Source organism: Strongylocentrotus purpuratus, unplaced genomic scaffold (assembly GCF_000002235.5).
Source record: "Strongylocentrotus purpuratus isolate Spur 01 unplaced genomic scaffold, Spur_5.0 spur5_scaffold_5, whole genome shotgun sequence".
In the NCBI taxonomy this organism is placed as follows: Eukaryota; Metazoa; Echinodermata; class Echinoidea; order Camarodonta; family Strongylocentrotidae; genus Strongylocentrotus; species Strongylocentrotus purpuratus.
Window position 1 is genome coordinate 24528376 of NW_022145611.1, and position 17131 is coordinate 24545506.

The 17131-nt window shown below is 39.3% G+C and overlaps 1 protein-coding gene across 4 annotated transcripts in view; it reads left to right on the forward strand.

The window, feature by feature from the left end:
- The first annotated feature begins 7217 nt into the window (after positions 1 to 7217).
- The window catches only part of LOC100889845 (thyroid adenoma-associated protein homolog), a 30427-nt gene continuing 20513 nt past the window's right edge, over positions 7218 to 17131 (forward strand). Inside the window, exons 1-10 of one of the 4 annotated variants that reach the window (XM_030998993.1) lie at positions 7218 to 7655; positions 8409 to 8534; positions 9410 to 9629; positions 10553 to 10667; positions 11019 to 11362; positions 13146 to 13266; positions 13604 to 13794; positions 14682 to 14769; positions 15921 to 16162; positions 16678 to 17021. In XM_030998993.1, the coding sequence (XP_030854853.1) occupies positions 8416 to 8534; positions 9410 to 9629; positions 10553 to 10667; positions 11019 to 11362; positions 13146 to 13266; positions 13604 to 13794; positions 14682 to 14769; positions 15921 to 16162; positions 16678 to 17021 (1784 nt within the window). In that variant the 5' untranslated portion in view covers positions 7218 to 7655; positions 8409 to 8415. The remainder of the gene's footprint in view (positions 7656 to 8408; positions 8535 to 9409; positions 9630 to 10552; positions 10668 to 11018; positions 11363 to 13145; positions 13267 to 13603; positions 13795 to 14681; positions 14770 to 15920; positions 16163 to 16677; positions 17022 to 17131) is intronic. The other 3 variants (XM_030998994.1, XM_030998995.1, XM_030998996.1) reach the window with 3 other exon arrangements.

The window sequence follows — 17131 nt, forward strand, 5'->3', positions numbered from 1 at the left end:
AGATGCTAGATGCTAGATGATCAACCTTTTCTGATCGATTCCACAACGTTTCTTTCACAATTAATGCAATCGCATGACCATAACTGGTCTTTACCTTTAATTAAGATTCGTTTACCTTTCCACCTGAGCTTGTTAAACTATACTCTAATTTTGCAGCCAGGTCAACTTACTTATTCAGTATATTTCTTGAGTTGAGAATGTTAGCAGTTATCCAATGGGGGGGGGGGCGGCAGGCGGGTCCACGGGGGTGGGCGACGGGCCCGGACTCCCCTGGCAAAAAAAAAAACAGGTAAAAAAACGTAAAGTTTACCTTTTTAAACAAAAATCATTTTTTGTTTGGTTCTTTTGCAAGGGGGGGGGGGGTGAATGTTGATTTAAAAAAAATTAGTGCTTACCCCCCACCGCCCCCTCCCCCACTGAACGAAATATTGGTCGGTGCAATTTTCAAATTTTTGGGGCAAAAGGAAAAGAAAAAATATCCTCCCCCCCCCCCCCCCCACTGAGCGAAATAATGGTCGGCGCGATATTCAAATTGTGGTGGAGAAATTGCCCCCCCCCCCCCCACTCTGAGCGAAATTTCGGGGAGGGGGCCAAATTTGAAATCGTGCGAGCCAAATATTGGTACGTAATGGTGACCAGCAGTGGCGTAACGAGCAAAAACGTTTGAGAGTGGGGGGGGGGGGGGTAGAAAAAATTGCATCGCCACCACTCTTACATGCAGGCCCCGCTGAAAGTTTTTCAAAGTAGGTGGGTGGGGGCTAAATTAGTAATTACAATCCTCTCCTTTCTTCACTTTTCTCTCCTCTTACCCTTTCCCTTCATTTCCTTCTCTCTCTCTCTCTCTCTCTCTCTCTCTCTTTTTTTGGCGTGGGGGGGGGGGGGGGGGGAGGCCCCTAGGCCCGGCTCCCTATGAGGCGCCTATATACTTAGGATTGTCTTCTTTCCCTCTCTTTTATTACGATTTTGTATGATAATTTTGACATAGAATTGTTAATTCCTGTTGTTCTTATATGGAAAGGAGAAAATACTATAATTCAAAAAAAGCTTTTAACTTTCAACTTGGGGCCCTCATTTGTTCACCTCTTTCTCCTATAATGTGGGAAGGAGGATTTTCTCCAAATGTTCTAGACAAGGGTGATCTTCTGCCAACGGTGGACGGCTTGTGCAAATTTGTGCCTAATTACAGTGGCGGATCCAGGGGGGGGCCGAAACGGCCGCGGCCCCCCTATTGGCGGCGCAAAAAAAGGAAAAAAAAGAAAAGCGAAGAGAAAAGAAAGAAGAGAAAAGAAGCAGAAAGAGAGAAAAAAGGAGAAAAGAAAAAAAGAAAGCCCCCCCCCCCCCCCTCCCTCCCACTCCGGGAAAGCCGATAAAGGGTAACTTTTCACGCAACAAAGTCCGGCCCGTAATACACAAAATCCGGCCCGTACTGACTTTCCACACTGGAGGTCACTGTGATAGGTGGCTATCTCATTAACTCAGCTCTCATTTAACATAAGAAAAAGAGGATCATGGGGGACCAACAGACGCCGATTGGGGAAGTTTTCTATATAGAGGGAGCAAGTAGCTACAAGTAGGACAGTGTGCCTTTAAGAGTCGAGAATGGAACAACCAATCATCTTCTTCCTCTAACAATATCATTAAACTATGAGAAGTCAAAGCTTCCGCGCTTCGCACGGGAGGGGGGAACTGAATTCAGACAAGGATCGAGATCGAGATTCGAGAATGGTACAACGAATCCTCTTCTTTCTCTAATAATTTAATGAAACGTCAAAGCTGCCGCGCTTCGCGCGGGGAGGGGAAAGACTGAATTCAAACAAGGATTAAGAGTCGAGAATGGTACAACGAATGGTCTTCTTTCTCTCATAATTTAATGAAGCGTCCGAAAATTACGCGCAACGCGCAACGCGCGAGCGGGGGAAAACTGAATTCAGACAAGGATTATTTTAGAGTCGAGAATATAACAACGAATCATCTTCTTTCTCTAATAATTTAATGAAACTTTTGTCATGAAAGAGGCTTTAACACAATATCAAATATCAAATGTATGTGTGTGTGACTTTGCTTCTGCAAAAAGCCTATGCAATGCATCTTATTTGATACATTTAATTCATCCTCTATTACTTTAATACATCACATAAGCAACTTTGGCGCAAGTCGATTTTTGCACCCTTGCAAACAATGCCTCCTGTTCATTTATAGATGAAGTTGAGTTCTGGTCATGCGATTGCATTGTGAAAGAAACGGTGTGGAACCGACCAGAAAAGGTTGATCAGCTAGCATATAAGAATTTGTGTGTATTGCAAGGTTCTGGAATCATCAAAATGATAAGAAATGTGGCCAAGTCTTGGTAAAGTTACAAACACTTGCACAGAAAGATGTATATGGGACTACACGAACACGTGGCGTAAAAAGCCGGCCCCCGATTGTTACGATGTTACATGTATATTTAGAATATGAAGGCATTTGAAGAGCCAAGCTTTTCAGGGAACATGTCTTAACTGATGTTCTTCCACACTTGCATAATAAGAATGAGTAATGCTCACAAATTATTTTTCACCTCTTCCCAGATTCCAACCTTCTCTTTATTAAGCGTGAACACATACCACACAAAAAAGATACCAAATGATTTGGGATATAACACTCTTTCATAAGATGTATAATAATTTACTGTCCATAGATGATCTTTAAAATAATTAGCCATTTTCTAGGTGTAAACTTTTTTTTGACTCACACGGTTTAGAGCTAAGGTGCTGTGGTCTAGTGGATAAATCACAAGCTACAGGGTTCAGGATCGACAAGTGGACATGAATTTTCCTCGCCCTTCCCTCTTTGGTTTTCTGCACTTTTCCTCGTAAAGTTGGAATAAGTTTGTCCTTCGCCTTTTCATGAAATGGTTCCGCCAATATGGTTTGTATAAAGTTAATATCTTCTCCGAACTTTATTGATCAATCTAAAAAGGTAAAAGATTGATCTATAAGGTTATGAGAAGTCACAAACTTATAAATCATATTGTCGGAGGTTTATTCAGGATGAGAGGTAAGAACATGTATTCCAACTTCATATGCAACTGTATATTTTAAATACTACGGATAAAAATAAAACGTACCAAAAAATTATTCTTGCTGGCTGTATGTCGTGCAAACAATATAGAGTGATTGATTTAAAAAATGAAACGGATTTCATATTTTCTTTGTTTGTCATGAGAATTTATAGTATCACGTGGCACTTATTGATGTATTTTCTTTTAACGTTCTGTTGCATGCATCACATCTACAAAAGGTATTAAAAATGGTATTAAAAATGGTACCCTGCATGTCTGCAAATGATGAATTTGATTTTAAAAGTACAGGTACACTCATATCCTTGGCCTTGGCCTTGGCGGGGGAGACACGAGGATCTGGCGCGGGCGGGTGGGTTCGCGCGTCTCTGGTTTCTCTGGGAGCGGACATGTGCAGATTTTGATGCACGTTGTTGATGGTCCATTATTGGATTTATACTGGGAATCTCGCTCAACAAACCTAGCTTTTCTGAGGTTCCCTTTTTCCCCTCTCATATTTTGTTTTATTCTCAAACTTGAATGTACTCTGTAAACTTATTTGATTACGAACATACTTGTCAGTATTTCGTTACTTGTATAATTCATTTGTTCTATTATATTGTATTATTGTATGGTTTATATATGTCATTTAATTTGTGGATATTTTGAGTGAAAAATAAATCAAATCAAATCCACACAAAAAATAAAAAAATGATGAAACTTGTAAAACAATCTTCCAACTTGAATTTGTAGATATTTATGTCTTCAACCATATTCAATAACTGTCATTAGAAATTGCCGTCATTACTATTTCGTCTCGTCATTTAGACTTTAATAGACGGTGGCTGCGACCTTGTGTAAAATAAACTAATATAGATGGAGACTATGTAGTTTGATTATTGGATAAATAAACGCACTATTAACAAAGAGTTAAATATTAGGGTTCGAACCCCTGCCACAGCGCGAATGTCCTTCGGCAAAACATCAATCTACATTTGCCATCCTTCACCCAGGTGAAATAAATGGGTACCCGGTAGGAAGAGATAGATTGCTTCAATGCTTATCATGGCCGCAGGGCTAAAAGCCGGTGTTATAATGTGATCGAGAGTAGTATACATATGTGAAGCCAAGCTCCGACAATATGAGTTGGACAATACATGGGTATGTGGAAATACCCGTACCATTAAGCAGCATATAATCATAATAATAATGATAATAATAATAATAATAATAATAATAATAATAATAATCTTTTATAGTCCATATTTTGTAATCTTTTATTAAGTTAGACCGAAAATGGAAATTCTTTTTGCCCAATTGATCGTGAGCCCGGCAGCCACTGAGCAGCGCCAGATCGACATTGCTCTATCCCTTATTGTTGAACGCCAAACAAGGTCTTTTAACGTCTTTTGATATGACGCGGCCGGGGTTCGAACCCTCGACCTCCCGGTTGTAAGGCGGACGCTCTACTGACTTAGCCAACACACAAGTACATGGACAGGGGCAGGGGCGGTGATCCTGGGCCCGATAGGGGGACACGTCGCCCTGGAAATTTAAAAATACAGCTAGAAAGACATATAGCGGAAAGAATTATTGGGCTTAGGGATTTTCTAGAATGCATAATTTCAGCATTCAACATTGCAAAATCTCGCTTGGTCGCTACGCCCCGGCCCTCGCCCGATAACACAAAACTATGATATGATATGATATGATATGACGCTCCCGGCCGTGATTTATCCATGGTTGGTGTAATAGATCTTTTTTTCTCTTTCGTTTCTACTAACCTAATTGTGTGCTATCACAATCATGATTGCTTCATGCTCCCTTTAAAGCAGGCGTGTAGCCAAGGGCGGTAGGGGCAGTAAGAGGACATATAACAAAACAGGAGCAGACAAAGAAATATTTTTGAAAATTCTGACAAGTCGAAAACGGTACAACGAATCGTCTTCTTTCTCTATTAATTTAATGACACGTTAAAGGTAAAGACCAGTATTGGAAACGCCCCAATTTCAAAAAATGAAATGGAAGCTCTCATTACCAATCATGTGAAAGAATATGTTTTGACTAATACAATGATGATAAAAAATTTGCCGGGAAACCGCCTACTAATTCATATATTTGGTAAATTTGTTTCTCTCATGGTCTGTGAGAGATATAGGGTAGTCCCATATACATCTTTCTGTGTATAGTGCTTGTAACTTTACGAAGAATGGGCCAAATTTCTTATCATTTTGATGATTCCAGAACCTTGCAGATGCGAGATGCTAAATGATCAACCTTTTCTGATCGATTCCACAACGTTTCTTTCACAATGCAATCGCATGACCAGGCGCGGATCCAGGATTTCTTAGGGGAGGGGGCCCAACTTTTTTTTTTTTTTGCTCCCGAAAATTTGAAAATCGCGCCGGCCGAAAAGTCGCTCAGTGGGGGGGGGGGGGGGGGGGGGGGGGGGGGGGGGGGGGCACAATTTTTTTTTTTTTTTTTTTTTTGCTCCCGAAAATTGAAAAACGCGCCGGCCAAAAATTCGCTCAGTGGGGGGGGGGGGGGGGGGGGGGGGGGGGGGGGGGGGGGGGGGGGTAGTGAGCACATTTTATTTTTTTTGATCCTCAAAAAAAAATTCATTTTGCACCCCCCCCTTCCAAAAAGGTAAAAAAACGTGTTTTTTTTCTCAAGGGGGGGGGGGGGCCCGGGCCCCCGGCCCCCCCTGGATCCGCCACTGCGCATGACCATAACTGGTCTTTTCCTTTAAGCTTCCGCGCTTAGCGCGGGAGGGGGGAGGGGGACTGAATTCAGTGAAGGATTAAAGGCAGGCTTTACTACTTCAGCCAGAAGGGTTAGACCACCAAGCGAGCCAGCAAGGTCACTGTGACAGGTGGCTATCTCATTAACTCAGCTCTCATTTAACGTAAGAAAAAGAGGGGACCAACAGACCACCGATTGGGGAAGTTTTCTATATAGAGGGAGCAGGTAGCTACAAGTAGGACAGTCGAGAATGGAACAACAATCATCTTCTTCCTCTAACAATATCATTAAAACTATGGAAAGTTAAAGCTTCGCGCGGGGGGGGGGGGGGGGAGGAACTGAATTCAGACAAGGATCTAGATTCGAGAATGGTACAACGAATCCTCTCCTTTCTCTAATAATTTAATGAAACGTCAAAGCTGCCGCGCTTCGCGCGGGAAGGGGAAAGACTGAATTCAAACAAGGATTAAGAGTCGAAAATGGTACAACGAATGGTCTTCTTTCTCTCATAATTTAATAAAGCGTCCGAAAATTACGCGCTACGCGCGGGCGGGGGGGAAAACTGAATTCAGACAAGGATTATTTTAGAGTCGAGAATATAACAACGAATCATCTTCTTTCTCTAATAATTTAATGAAACTTTTGTCATGAAAGAGGCTTTAGCCCCCCCCCCCCCGATGAAAATGTCAAAAATTGTACCTGTATGGTGCTTCTGATATGACCTTGTCAGTATTGATATGTTGAGTTGTAAAAATGGTCTGCACACTTTCCAAAATTCCGGCCCCCCCTATTGGAAAATCCTGGATCCGCGCCTGCAATTATACATGTATACAAAGTGGATTTTATGCTCTGTTGCCCAATGTTCAATGATGAAATAAATTTGTGATGAGAATTGATTTGAGCAGGCGCGTACGCAGGGGGGGGGGGGGGGGTTTAACCCCCCCCTTTGGTAATTTTATGTATGTAACCCCCCCCCCCCCCCAAAAAAAAAAAAAAAAAAAAAAAGCAAAAAAAAAAAAAAAAAAAAAAAAAAAAAAATTATGCCCACGGCCGACCTAAAAAAGGTGACCTTACCCCCCCCCCCCCCCCAACTGAGCAAAATGTCAAATTTCCAAATTTCGAGACCAAAAAAAAGAGTCCTCCCCCCCCCTCCCCCCCTTATTCAGCGGTCGGCTGAGTCGTTGCGATTTTTGGGGGACCAAAAAAAAAAAAAAGTGACCTCTTACCCCCCCCCCCCCCCCCCCCCCCCCCCCCCCCCCCCCCCCCCCCACCCCCCTTGAAAAAATCCTGCGTACGCGCCTGGATTTGAGATACTAGGCCAATTTGATATTTGTAACAAATTCACAATCAAGATCTTTGATTTCGTAACAAATTCACAATCAAGATCTTTGATTTCGTAACAAATTCACAATCAAGATCTTTGATTTCGTAACAAATTCACGTTCGCGTTCCATAGAACAGGGTAGTGTGGGTGATGTAAGCGAACTTTCTGACCGAGACCGCGACAGTCGTTCTTCCTTTTGCATGTTTTTCGGTAAATTAGACTGTTCTATTAAGTATTATTACCGAGCCCGTTCAGATGTAAGGAAGTGATCTTAAAAGAAAAGGTATGCAATTAATAGGGTGCCTTTCGTGGCACTGATCACCAAACACAGTCACAGTGTCAGTTCAGCGCTAATTAGCTCGCCTTGAGTTGAGCAGGGACCTGGGAGTCACAGGTGAGCCACTGTCCCTGAACCTCTGGCGTGGTGATCGTCGCCTTCGCGCGCTCCAGCTTCACGGTGGATTCACCTGACGTACCGGTACACATGCATAGGCTCACTTCTTAAAATTTTCAATCTTCATCCCTCCCCCACCCCCTCCTCAGTTTTCCCAGGTTTGTTGCTGTGTATGTTTTTTTTACTGATTGAACATGCCCTAAAGCCATACATATTATGTCTAGAGTTAGACTGTGTTAGTTCGCCATTTGAAGAATTAACTCCAACAAAAATATTATTTGTACTTTGTAGGCCTACAAGGAAGTAGCCTAGATATAGTGTACTCTAGACCGTCTTTGTTCGTTCGTTAGCCTCTTATGGGGTAGGGTCGGCTCTCTCAATAAGACCCCAATAAGAGGCTAACGAACGAAAGAGACAGAAAATTCGGCCTAAGTCTACTCTAGACTAGACCTACAATATGTATTTTATTCAGTGATATTGCAGGACAGGAAAAGGGTCTACATCTTACAGTGCCATAATCATAAACTTTTTTTATTGTGGGAAACAATGGAATGAGAAGACAAGACATATCGATCTCTTGTCATTAGCCTTCCTTACCTTTACAAGTTTACCTTTACCCTAGATTCTGGAAGAATGCTGTTCTCAGCAGTCGGGCTTCAAGTTCAATTTCATTTTCTTCCTTCTTGTAGTTGGGTGCAGGGCTGGTTGGGTGTCTTCATCTTGGTAATTTTGTCTGGCTCAGTTCTGTGTCGGATATTCTCCTCATATGGGAAGCAGAAACGCTTGACTGAATTCAAAGCGTAATATGGAGCAAAGGAACAGAAACTGAGTCTGATACTAATTTGTGTGAGTAGGTCTAATTTACCTGTGTCATAATGATTACATTTTATTCTTTATTATGATTTCTTTAGGACCAGAATGGCAAATCTATCTTCTACTCGAAGTCAAAGCAAGTCTGTGAAGACTTCTGCCAGAGAGACTTCTTGTTGGGGGGAAATTCTTGAGAGCTTAAAGGAGTTTTCTGAAAAGAAAGAAAGGTTGGTGATTGACAAACAGTAAACCAGTTTAAGTCATCAGTTTATTTTTCATATCAACACCCACTGATCTATCAAGAATTGCTCACTTCGTTTTGTTATCTGTCTCCTCTGACTATCCTCTTTCAGTGAACCCCATAGCTTAAAACCTCTTTTGTATTTTTGTCTCTCTTTATTTTTACCTTCACATAATGTACCTGTATATTTGTCATTGTATACTTCTTTCTTATAAATGTATAATTTTGTTGTGACATGATCTCTATTATTCTTAAACCAATGGAAAAAGAATTTATATTATAATGACAGATGAATCAATAAATTCAAATTCAATATGTAGGCTTTAAATATTTGTTACAACCTTAATTTTTCCTGTGCTTTGGTACTTAATCTTAGTAGAATGCTTCTGATTATATTATGAACAAAATAGAAAGAAAAAGTATGATCTCGGTTAATTCAGCTAAAGCAGAGTATGTAAATCACTTGACAAAATTTGATCAATAATGAACAATTGATTTATATAATTACCAGCAGCTCTTATATAAAACTAATGACAAACACAGTACATCTGTGTATGTTTTTCCTCTAGCCATAATCTCCCTTTGGCTTTTCAATTCATTTTACAGATTTTTAGTAGAAAGTTAGCTGCAGTTGACTTGAAAGAAAACCATATGTTTGATTTACAATTACAAGGTCCAAAAGCTCAATGGGCATAACTATTTAAATTCTAGTTTTTACAAAAGCATTACTAAATTCTTCTAGTCCTAGATAAGCTTCTTCAAAAAGGCTTATTTTTAACTTTTTTTTAATGGAAGTTTAGATGAAAATTAGATGATGTATAATTATGTATTAATGTATTTTGTTTGTCTTTTGTATTTAAGAAATGATGAAAATACAAAACAGTGGCAAATGCTTGCAGATAGCATCGCTGCAAGAATCCAACAAGCTGTGAAAGGAAGCATCCCTGCAAATATTGCCTCAAGGAAAAGCTCTGCAAGTTATAGACCCAGTCAGGCCATTCTAGAGGATGTGGTGTCAAGATTCACCTGGGTCTTTTTTGAGACAGCTGTTGAGGTCAAGCTGGTCCGAAAATTTCACAAGGTCAGAGGTCAAAATTTGATTGTAGTGGCAGTCAATGTGATTTGATTTTGATTTATTAGATTGATACCAAGTAGCCAGTTTCTCAATGTTTCTCAAATGGATTATTGTTTAATAAATGGAATGGGTTTCAATTCTCTCAAGGATAATAGGTTTTTTGAGTGGGCTAACTTATCCCTGGAAAGATATTGATAGTGAGTGATTAATCTACCTACTCTACTCTTGTCGGTATGCAACAGCCTCAGTGCTAATGCCAAAGCATAAGAGATTTCAGGGGGAAAAAGATATCTACTGTAAATTCTCCCTAACAAAGGTACCTTCCATATGCGTATGGCTAGTTTCAGCCTACCAAATTGCTTTACTCCTCCAAAACCACCTCTCTTAGACACTTCTATACCATATTTTACTCCATTAGGATCATGGGTAAACAAGACTACATACATGGAGGAAAGAACAGCTATTCCAGCTGGAAGTGGGTTACAGCTTCAGAGCTAGTGACCTAATAAGTAGCAACATGGGAGATATGAATGCCCAATACGTTTTTCAGCATCATTCACCGGAATATACATTTTCATTATGATGAACAATGAATTAAATATCAATTAGACAGTGCATTTGAAAGGAAAGTATATGAATTGTAATGAGCATGCTAAAAACAGAGTACCAGTACATACAAGTTTGAATACTCAAGTTGTGTTCTGCTCAGAAAATATCAACAATATTATACTGTAAGAAGTGTCAGGCTGTCAGTAATATATTAAAACGTATCATCACTTAAAAATAAGAATACTTTTTTCTTCTTTTTTTCTTCAGTCATCACAATTTTAGTGGGACATGCAAAGAAAATTTTGTATACTAAGGGAGTAAATTAATAATACTCTCTCCCTCGATTTTGACATTGTTCCCTTTTAAATGCTGTATTACAGGCTGCTCTAGCTTTGTCTGAGCTTTATCCTAAGATGGCTGACATCATTGACAGTCAATTTGTGGTTCTTCTGTCGGAGAATGGTGGTTTGATGAACAACATTCAGGCATCCAGAGGTAAACTGATCAATGTTCTCATAACTTTGATATCATTCTATTTTTCAATTGTTTTCTTATAAATCTGATGTGTAACTGGAAATATTGTTTTATATCTTATGTGTAGAGTACAATAGCATTTCTACATATTGACCAGTGAGCAGTTTTTGCCCAAAACCACATACTACTCCCTCTTAATGAATACTGTTTGTCCACTGACAAGGAGAAACTATAATATTTTGTTGATATGTAGTTTCTTCCATAAAGAAACAAATGAAAACAAAATAGAAATGGTATATATAAAAGGGTATTCTTTAACAAAATTTTGGAGAGGTAATTGATGTAAATTTTACATGTTTTCCTCACATTCAGTTTCCAACCTTCTAGAAGCGAGCCCTTTGGTACATAGCCCGCTTGCCACACATTTTCCACAATTCCTCACTGCCATGAACCGCACAATGACCTCAATAGTAGCAGAGGTTTCAACGACCCTCCCCGGAATTGCTCTTCGCCCCGAGGTCACAGCATGCTGCTCGACACTGTCCAGACTAGCCTTACAGATGAGTCAACTTGTCCCTCTGCAACTCGGGGAGATTCTCGATGGCGCCCAGGGCAGTAGGGGTAGTGAAGGCAGTGTTAAAAGTAGACACCATGCAGATTTAGTATCCCAGCTTTCAGGTCTGGTTGGGAATCTTGTCATCGTGATGTGTAGTAAGGTAAGTCACACAGGTCTTCAAACAGATATATTATAATCAGCAAGTTTAAAGCTAAGTCTCTCTAATTATTTTTATGCCTCCGCCACCGAAGGTGGTGCCGGAGGCATCATGTTTTCGGGTTGTCCGTCCGTACGTCCGTACGTCCGTCCCGTTTGACCGTTATCACAATATCTCAAGAACCGTTTAAGATTTAAACTTAAGACTCGGGAATAGTATTTATCACCATAGGAAGACGATCTGATTAGATTTTGGAGTACGTAGGTCAAAGGTCACAGGTCACAGAGGTCAACTTATGAAATTCCTTGTATTGAGTTTGTTAGCGCGATATCTCAAGAACCATTTGAGATTTAAACTTCAAACTTAAGGATAGTATGTATCACCATAGGAAGACGATCTGATTAGATTTTGGAGCACGTATGTCAAAGGTCAAGGGTCACAGAGGTCAACTTATGAAATTCCATACATTGAGATTGTTATCATGATATCTCAAGAACCACTGGAGATTTAAACTTCAAACTTAGTGATAGTGTGTATCACTATAGGAAAACAATCTGATTACATTTTGGAGCACGTAGGTCAAAGGTCAAGGGTCATAGAGGTCAACTTATGAAATTCCATACATTGAGATTGTTATCATGATATCTCAAGAACCACTGTAGATGTAAAAACTTCAAACTTAAGGATAGTATGTATCACCATAGGAAGACGATCTGATTAGATTTTGGAGCACGTAGGTCAAAGGTCAAGGGTCACAGAGGTCAACTTATGAAATTCCATACATTGAGATTGTTATTATAATATCTCAAGAACCACTGGAGATTTAAACTTCAAACTTAATGATAGTGTGTATCACCATAGGAAGACAATCTGATTAGATTTTGGAGCACGTAGGTCAAAGGTCAAGGGTCACAGAGGTCAACTTATGAAATTCCATACATTGAGATCGTTATCGCGATATCTCAAGAACCACTGGAGAATTTTCACTTCAAACTTAATGATAGTATGTATCACCATATCATAATATCTCAAGAACCACTGGAGATTTAAACTTCAAACTTAATGATAGTGTGTATCACCATAGGAAGACAATCTGATTAGATTTTGGAGCACGTAGGTCAAAGGTCAAGGGTCACAGAGGTCAACTTATGAAATTCCATACATTGAGATTGTTATCATGATATCTCAAGAACCACTGGAGATTTAAACTCCAAACTTGTTTAAATTGCTCTATGGCGGAGGCATCATTTTCGACTGCGCGCAGTCAAAATTCCATCTAGTTACTTTCAGTTATAGTACAGAGGTAATGAGTTTATCCTTTTAATCCATGGAGTGGATGTACGTACTCATGCATTTGTGTATCATTTTTCTTTTGACAGTGCAATATATTGAAGTATTTTGAGTCCAAAATACAAAGTTGAATAGAGGAAAATATACTTACTTCTTGAGAGAAGAAAGTTTCTGGTTAAAATTGACATTTTTGTTATCCTTAATTTCATTTTGTCTTAGGAGAATTCAGACAAAGTTAGTTGTTCTGGAAATCCAGCAGAGTGTATTCATATTTTCAAAATTATAATTAAATGTTTTTTTTTTTTTTTTTTATGGTATGAAAGTAAAATTCTTGATGTTAGGGTGGTGAAGTCAACTCTTCCATCACAAGACTATATTTACATGCACACATAAACACACGCACGCACATGCACCATGACAGGCTATTTTGAAGGCAATGGAGGGTTGGTTTCTTTAGCTTCATTTGGTATTACTTTCTTTTCTTTGTTGTACCCAGAAATTTTCCAGAGAGAGTGGTTTAATGTCTGGCAGTGCTGTTGGAATGCTCTTCAACTCTGCACCGAATCCTAAAGATGCCGTTTCCATGGCATTAAATCTCCTTCATTCCTTCCACCAAGGTGAGGTATAAATTGATATCTGTACTTTTTAATCTTTTATGTATCGTTGATGTCCCATTCCAATCTTAGGAGAGGAGGGAGTTGAAACAGCAATGTCCACAGTGAATATTTGCAGCAAAAGGGAAACTGTTTTACATGTAAAAACATTGCAAATGGGAGTGAGAAAGAAATAAACATCTACAAAATATCATTAGGTATAGGAATATGAAGTGCGCTATGCTCTGGTCATTTTATTTTGCTGAAGCGCTTTTGTTTTTTTATCGTGAGCATCAGACAAATGAATTTCACATTAGACACTTGACCTTTATTTGACCCCTGACCTTTATTTGAAATACAGGAAGTGCACAGACAATCACAGACTTCAACTCAGATCTAGGCTTCTTCAACAGACTTGTAGGACCCCCTTTCCAGGACTTTAGTCCCCCAGAGAAGGCTTTTGGAGCTCTTTGTCTTGCCCGGGGGCTGATAACATGTGGAGATGTCAGAATACTTCTGGAGAGAATACCAACAGGGAGTGGTGATAATGAAGTGAGTGGGCATCATAATGCTTTGCTTTCTCTTTCTGATGATGATGTAAGAGGGTCTTATAATAATGATAATGTTGATTGATTTAGAATGAAGAAGAGCATGATTTCTTCTTATGATTTCGAATTAATCAGTTCAAGGATTTAGTTGTACTTTGTTATCGTTAAACTTCAAAGGAAATGATATTTTATATTTATTCCTTTATAAAACGATCATATTTCAAATTTTGTCAACGATTAAAAGTGATTTAGCCATTTGTTTCCTATCATAATTACAGACTTAAGTTTGCCGGAATTGGATAAATTCATAATGATCTTACTTAAAAATAAGTTAAGTTAATAGAATGTTTATCCATACTATCCCCAGAAAGAATACTGTCACTTGAAACCTATTGCCACGGTCATTTCCCAGCACCTGCCACCCTTAACCCCTCCCTATTCTGCTGTAAAACCATTTTATGAAATTAACACCATTAACAAAAAATTATAGATATTTTAGATTTTCCATCAATTATTTCCTTAGATTTATCATAAAGCGGCAGGTAGTGTATATGAAGAAAGTGAATGCCATTGTTGGCAAAGAGAAATTATTCACACACTGTATGTAACTTTATCACATCACCCCGTTTAAAACTATGCATTGTATGCTATTTTATAGGAGTGTCCCATGTTCTTATTTCTGTTCAGTGGATCTGTTGGTATAGACGACAGAGTGTTTTTTCATTTAATTGAAATTGAAAATTCAATGAAAAATGCTGACTTATACTGCTGTGAATAGTTGTTTAATAAAAAAAATAAATTAAGAAGTTGCTCTGGCTGTTCTTCAAAGTCACTAATGCTTACATAATTTATCTGATTAAGTCTCTTCTCCATATTATTTTGACCTCGAAGGGTCACATCTTCTTAGTTGGACCTCTCTTGACTGTTACTCAAGAACTCCTGGGCAGCACAGACACTCCTGAATTTCACTCCATTCAATGTAAGTCAGAGACCACTTCTAGAAATGATGACTGCACTGTCAATCCTGATTATGGCTCAATATTCCGTTTACTAGGATATACAAAAAAGGTTGTCCTTGACAACCTGACATTTTGCTAGAGGCTTACCTGACAAAGCAACAAGTAATGTATGCAGACTGGATTTCAAGTATTGTAGTTCATTCATTAATTACATGTCAATGGATAACTCTTCGCTAGGACCCCAGGAGAGAAACATCCATGAATTGGAATATGTGAGTAAACTGGACTATTCTGTCAAGATCCACCCAACTCCCTTGGGCAATAGGTTAAAGGCATCGTTTAACAATGTTAAATCTGAGATGCACGGCCCTACATGTTATCAGTGTCTGTGATATGGTGTAATATTGAAGCCCTAAAAAAATAATCGCGCTTCAAAATGATCAAGAAGTGCCTCAAAAAGGTACAAATTTTTGAGTGACCGGTTTTACCATACTTGTTTTCCCTAATAGATTGTAATGTTATGAAAACCGTCAGTCAAACACAAAATTTGGTTTCGATTTCCAATCATAAATATACTGAAAATCAGACAAGCGATCGGCTTGTAAAAGTCATGGGGTTCCTGACTGACCTAAAGGTTTATAATTATCATTGGAGCATGAGCTAAATCCAGGATTTTGTTTCAGAATCTGAGACAAAGTTACTGTATCACTTTAAAAGGGTAGCAGTATAGAATATGTGTTCAAAAGCATGAAAAAAGTCATATGATTAGACATAGTATTTTGAAGATAGTGTAAATGTATATCAAGAATATACATGAAAATATGGGCATTTAAATAGATCCCAAAATATATGGATACAATTTGATTTGAAGTGGATTTAAGTAGCTCATGGTTTTTACTGAATGCTCCAAGTCTTACAGCTCTTCATTATTGAAATGCATGACAGTTACCCTTTTTTTTACCATGCCTTATCTAAGGGAAAGATCTGTGAGTGCATGAATAGATGAATGCAATGTCATTTATAATATGCTTCGGTCAAATGTTCCTATAGAAGGCCAGTTTGTCTTGTAGCTAGACTCCTTTCATGTTTCCTTTATAAATTGAAACTGCATATAAAGACCACCTGGCTGAAAACACCACTTTTCTTTCTATCTCCTTTTTAAATCCTGCAGTATTCACTCTATGGCTTCAGTGTGTCCATCGTCACCTTGAGCATCTGCGGTCACTCCTCAACAACAATGCCCAACGGTTCCTGACGAGGTCTTCAGATGTGGTCCAGCTGGTGCTGAGCTGCATCTGGAGACACTGGCACAGTCCTGTTGATGGAGTGCCGGAACAGATCAGGGTGTTGTTCGGTTCTCTGCTGGAATCTTACGGAGCAGAGAATTGCCTCCTGAATTCTAAAGATGATGAGGTAGGTGCTCCAGTATATGCCCCAGTGACAGTTGCTCTGGACAGTATTTTTTTGTCAAAGATAGGTGATCCCACATATACTCCGGTTACAGTGGCTCCTAGCTTTATTTTTATTCATTGTAGGGTTAGGATTAATATTGCAGTTTGGTTTTAGGTCAGATTAGGATTAGGATTGGCATGGGGTTTATTACCTGCAGGAAGAAATTCCTTGAAAGATCCAGCGTTGAAGTTAGGGTAGGATATTGACTGCAGAGCAGTTTTCACCAGAGTATGTGTCTTAGAACCGGTATGCGAGATGGAGACAGACAGCGTCACTCTTGTAATGTGTGGTTGTAATTTATAACTTTTTCTTGTATTTATCTGCCAACCTGCCATGTTCTTTATATTTTGAGGAGATGGTGAATTATGAATGTAACAAGAGGATAAATCCCATGGTTCAAACTTCAACTCTCATAATGTTATACATTGTAGATCCAACTTCAAGACTTTAAGTTCAATGTTTCCTCCATTTTCTAGCTGTTGAGATACTTGGCCCAGGAGCTTCTGGGATCACCTGTTCATCTGAAGGGTCGCTACACCCTCTTGACGACCCTGATCCCCCACCTGGGGGCAAAAGCTGTCCTCCTCCTCCACCCAGGTCTCCCGAGTGAGCTCCTCTCCTGCCTGGATACAAACCATATCCTGTCTGTGGCCAATGACACTTACAAGATCCTATTAGCAGGGCTCAAGTCAGAACTGGCCCTGACCCCTGCCAGGGTCAAAGATGCGATGCAGGAAGAAGAAGTCCAGGAGACTCCACTAGGGACTTGGCAGGAGCACTTTGAAAAAGTTATTGTAACTGGTCTCTGTAGTGATAACTCGTGAGTGAAAACTATGTGAATTCAACTCTAATTTGGTCAAATTTGTTTTGTTTTCTTGCTTGTATTCACTCTTCAAAATAAAAGATGTTGACAATATTTGTGTTGTCATG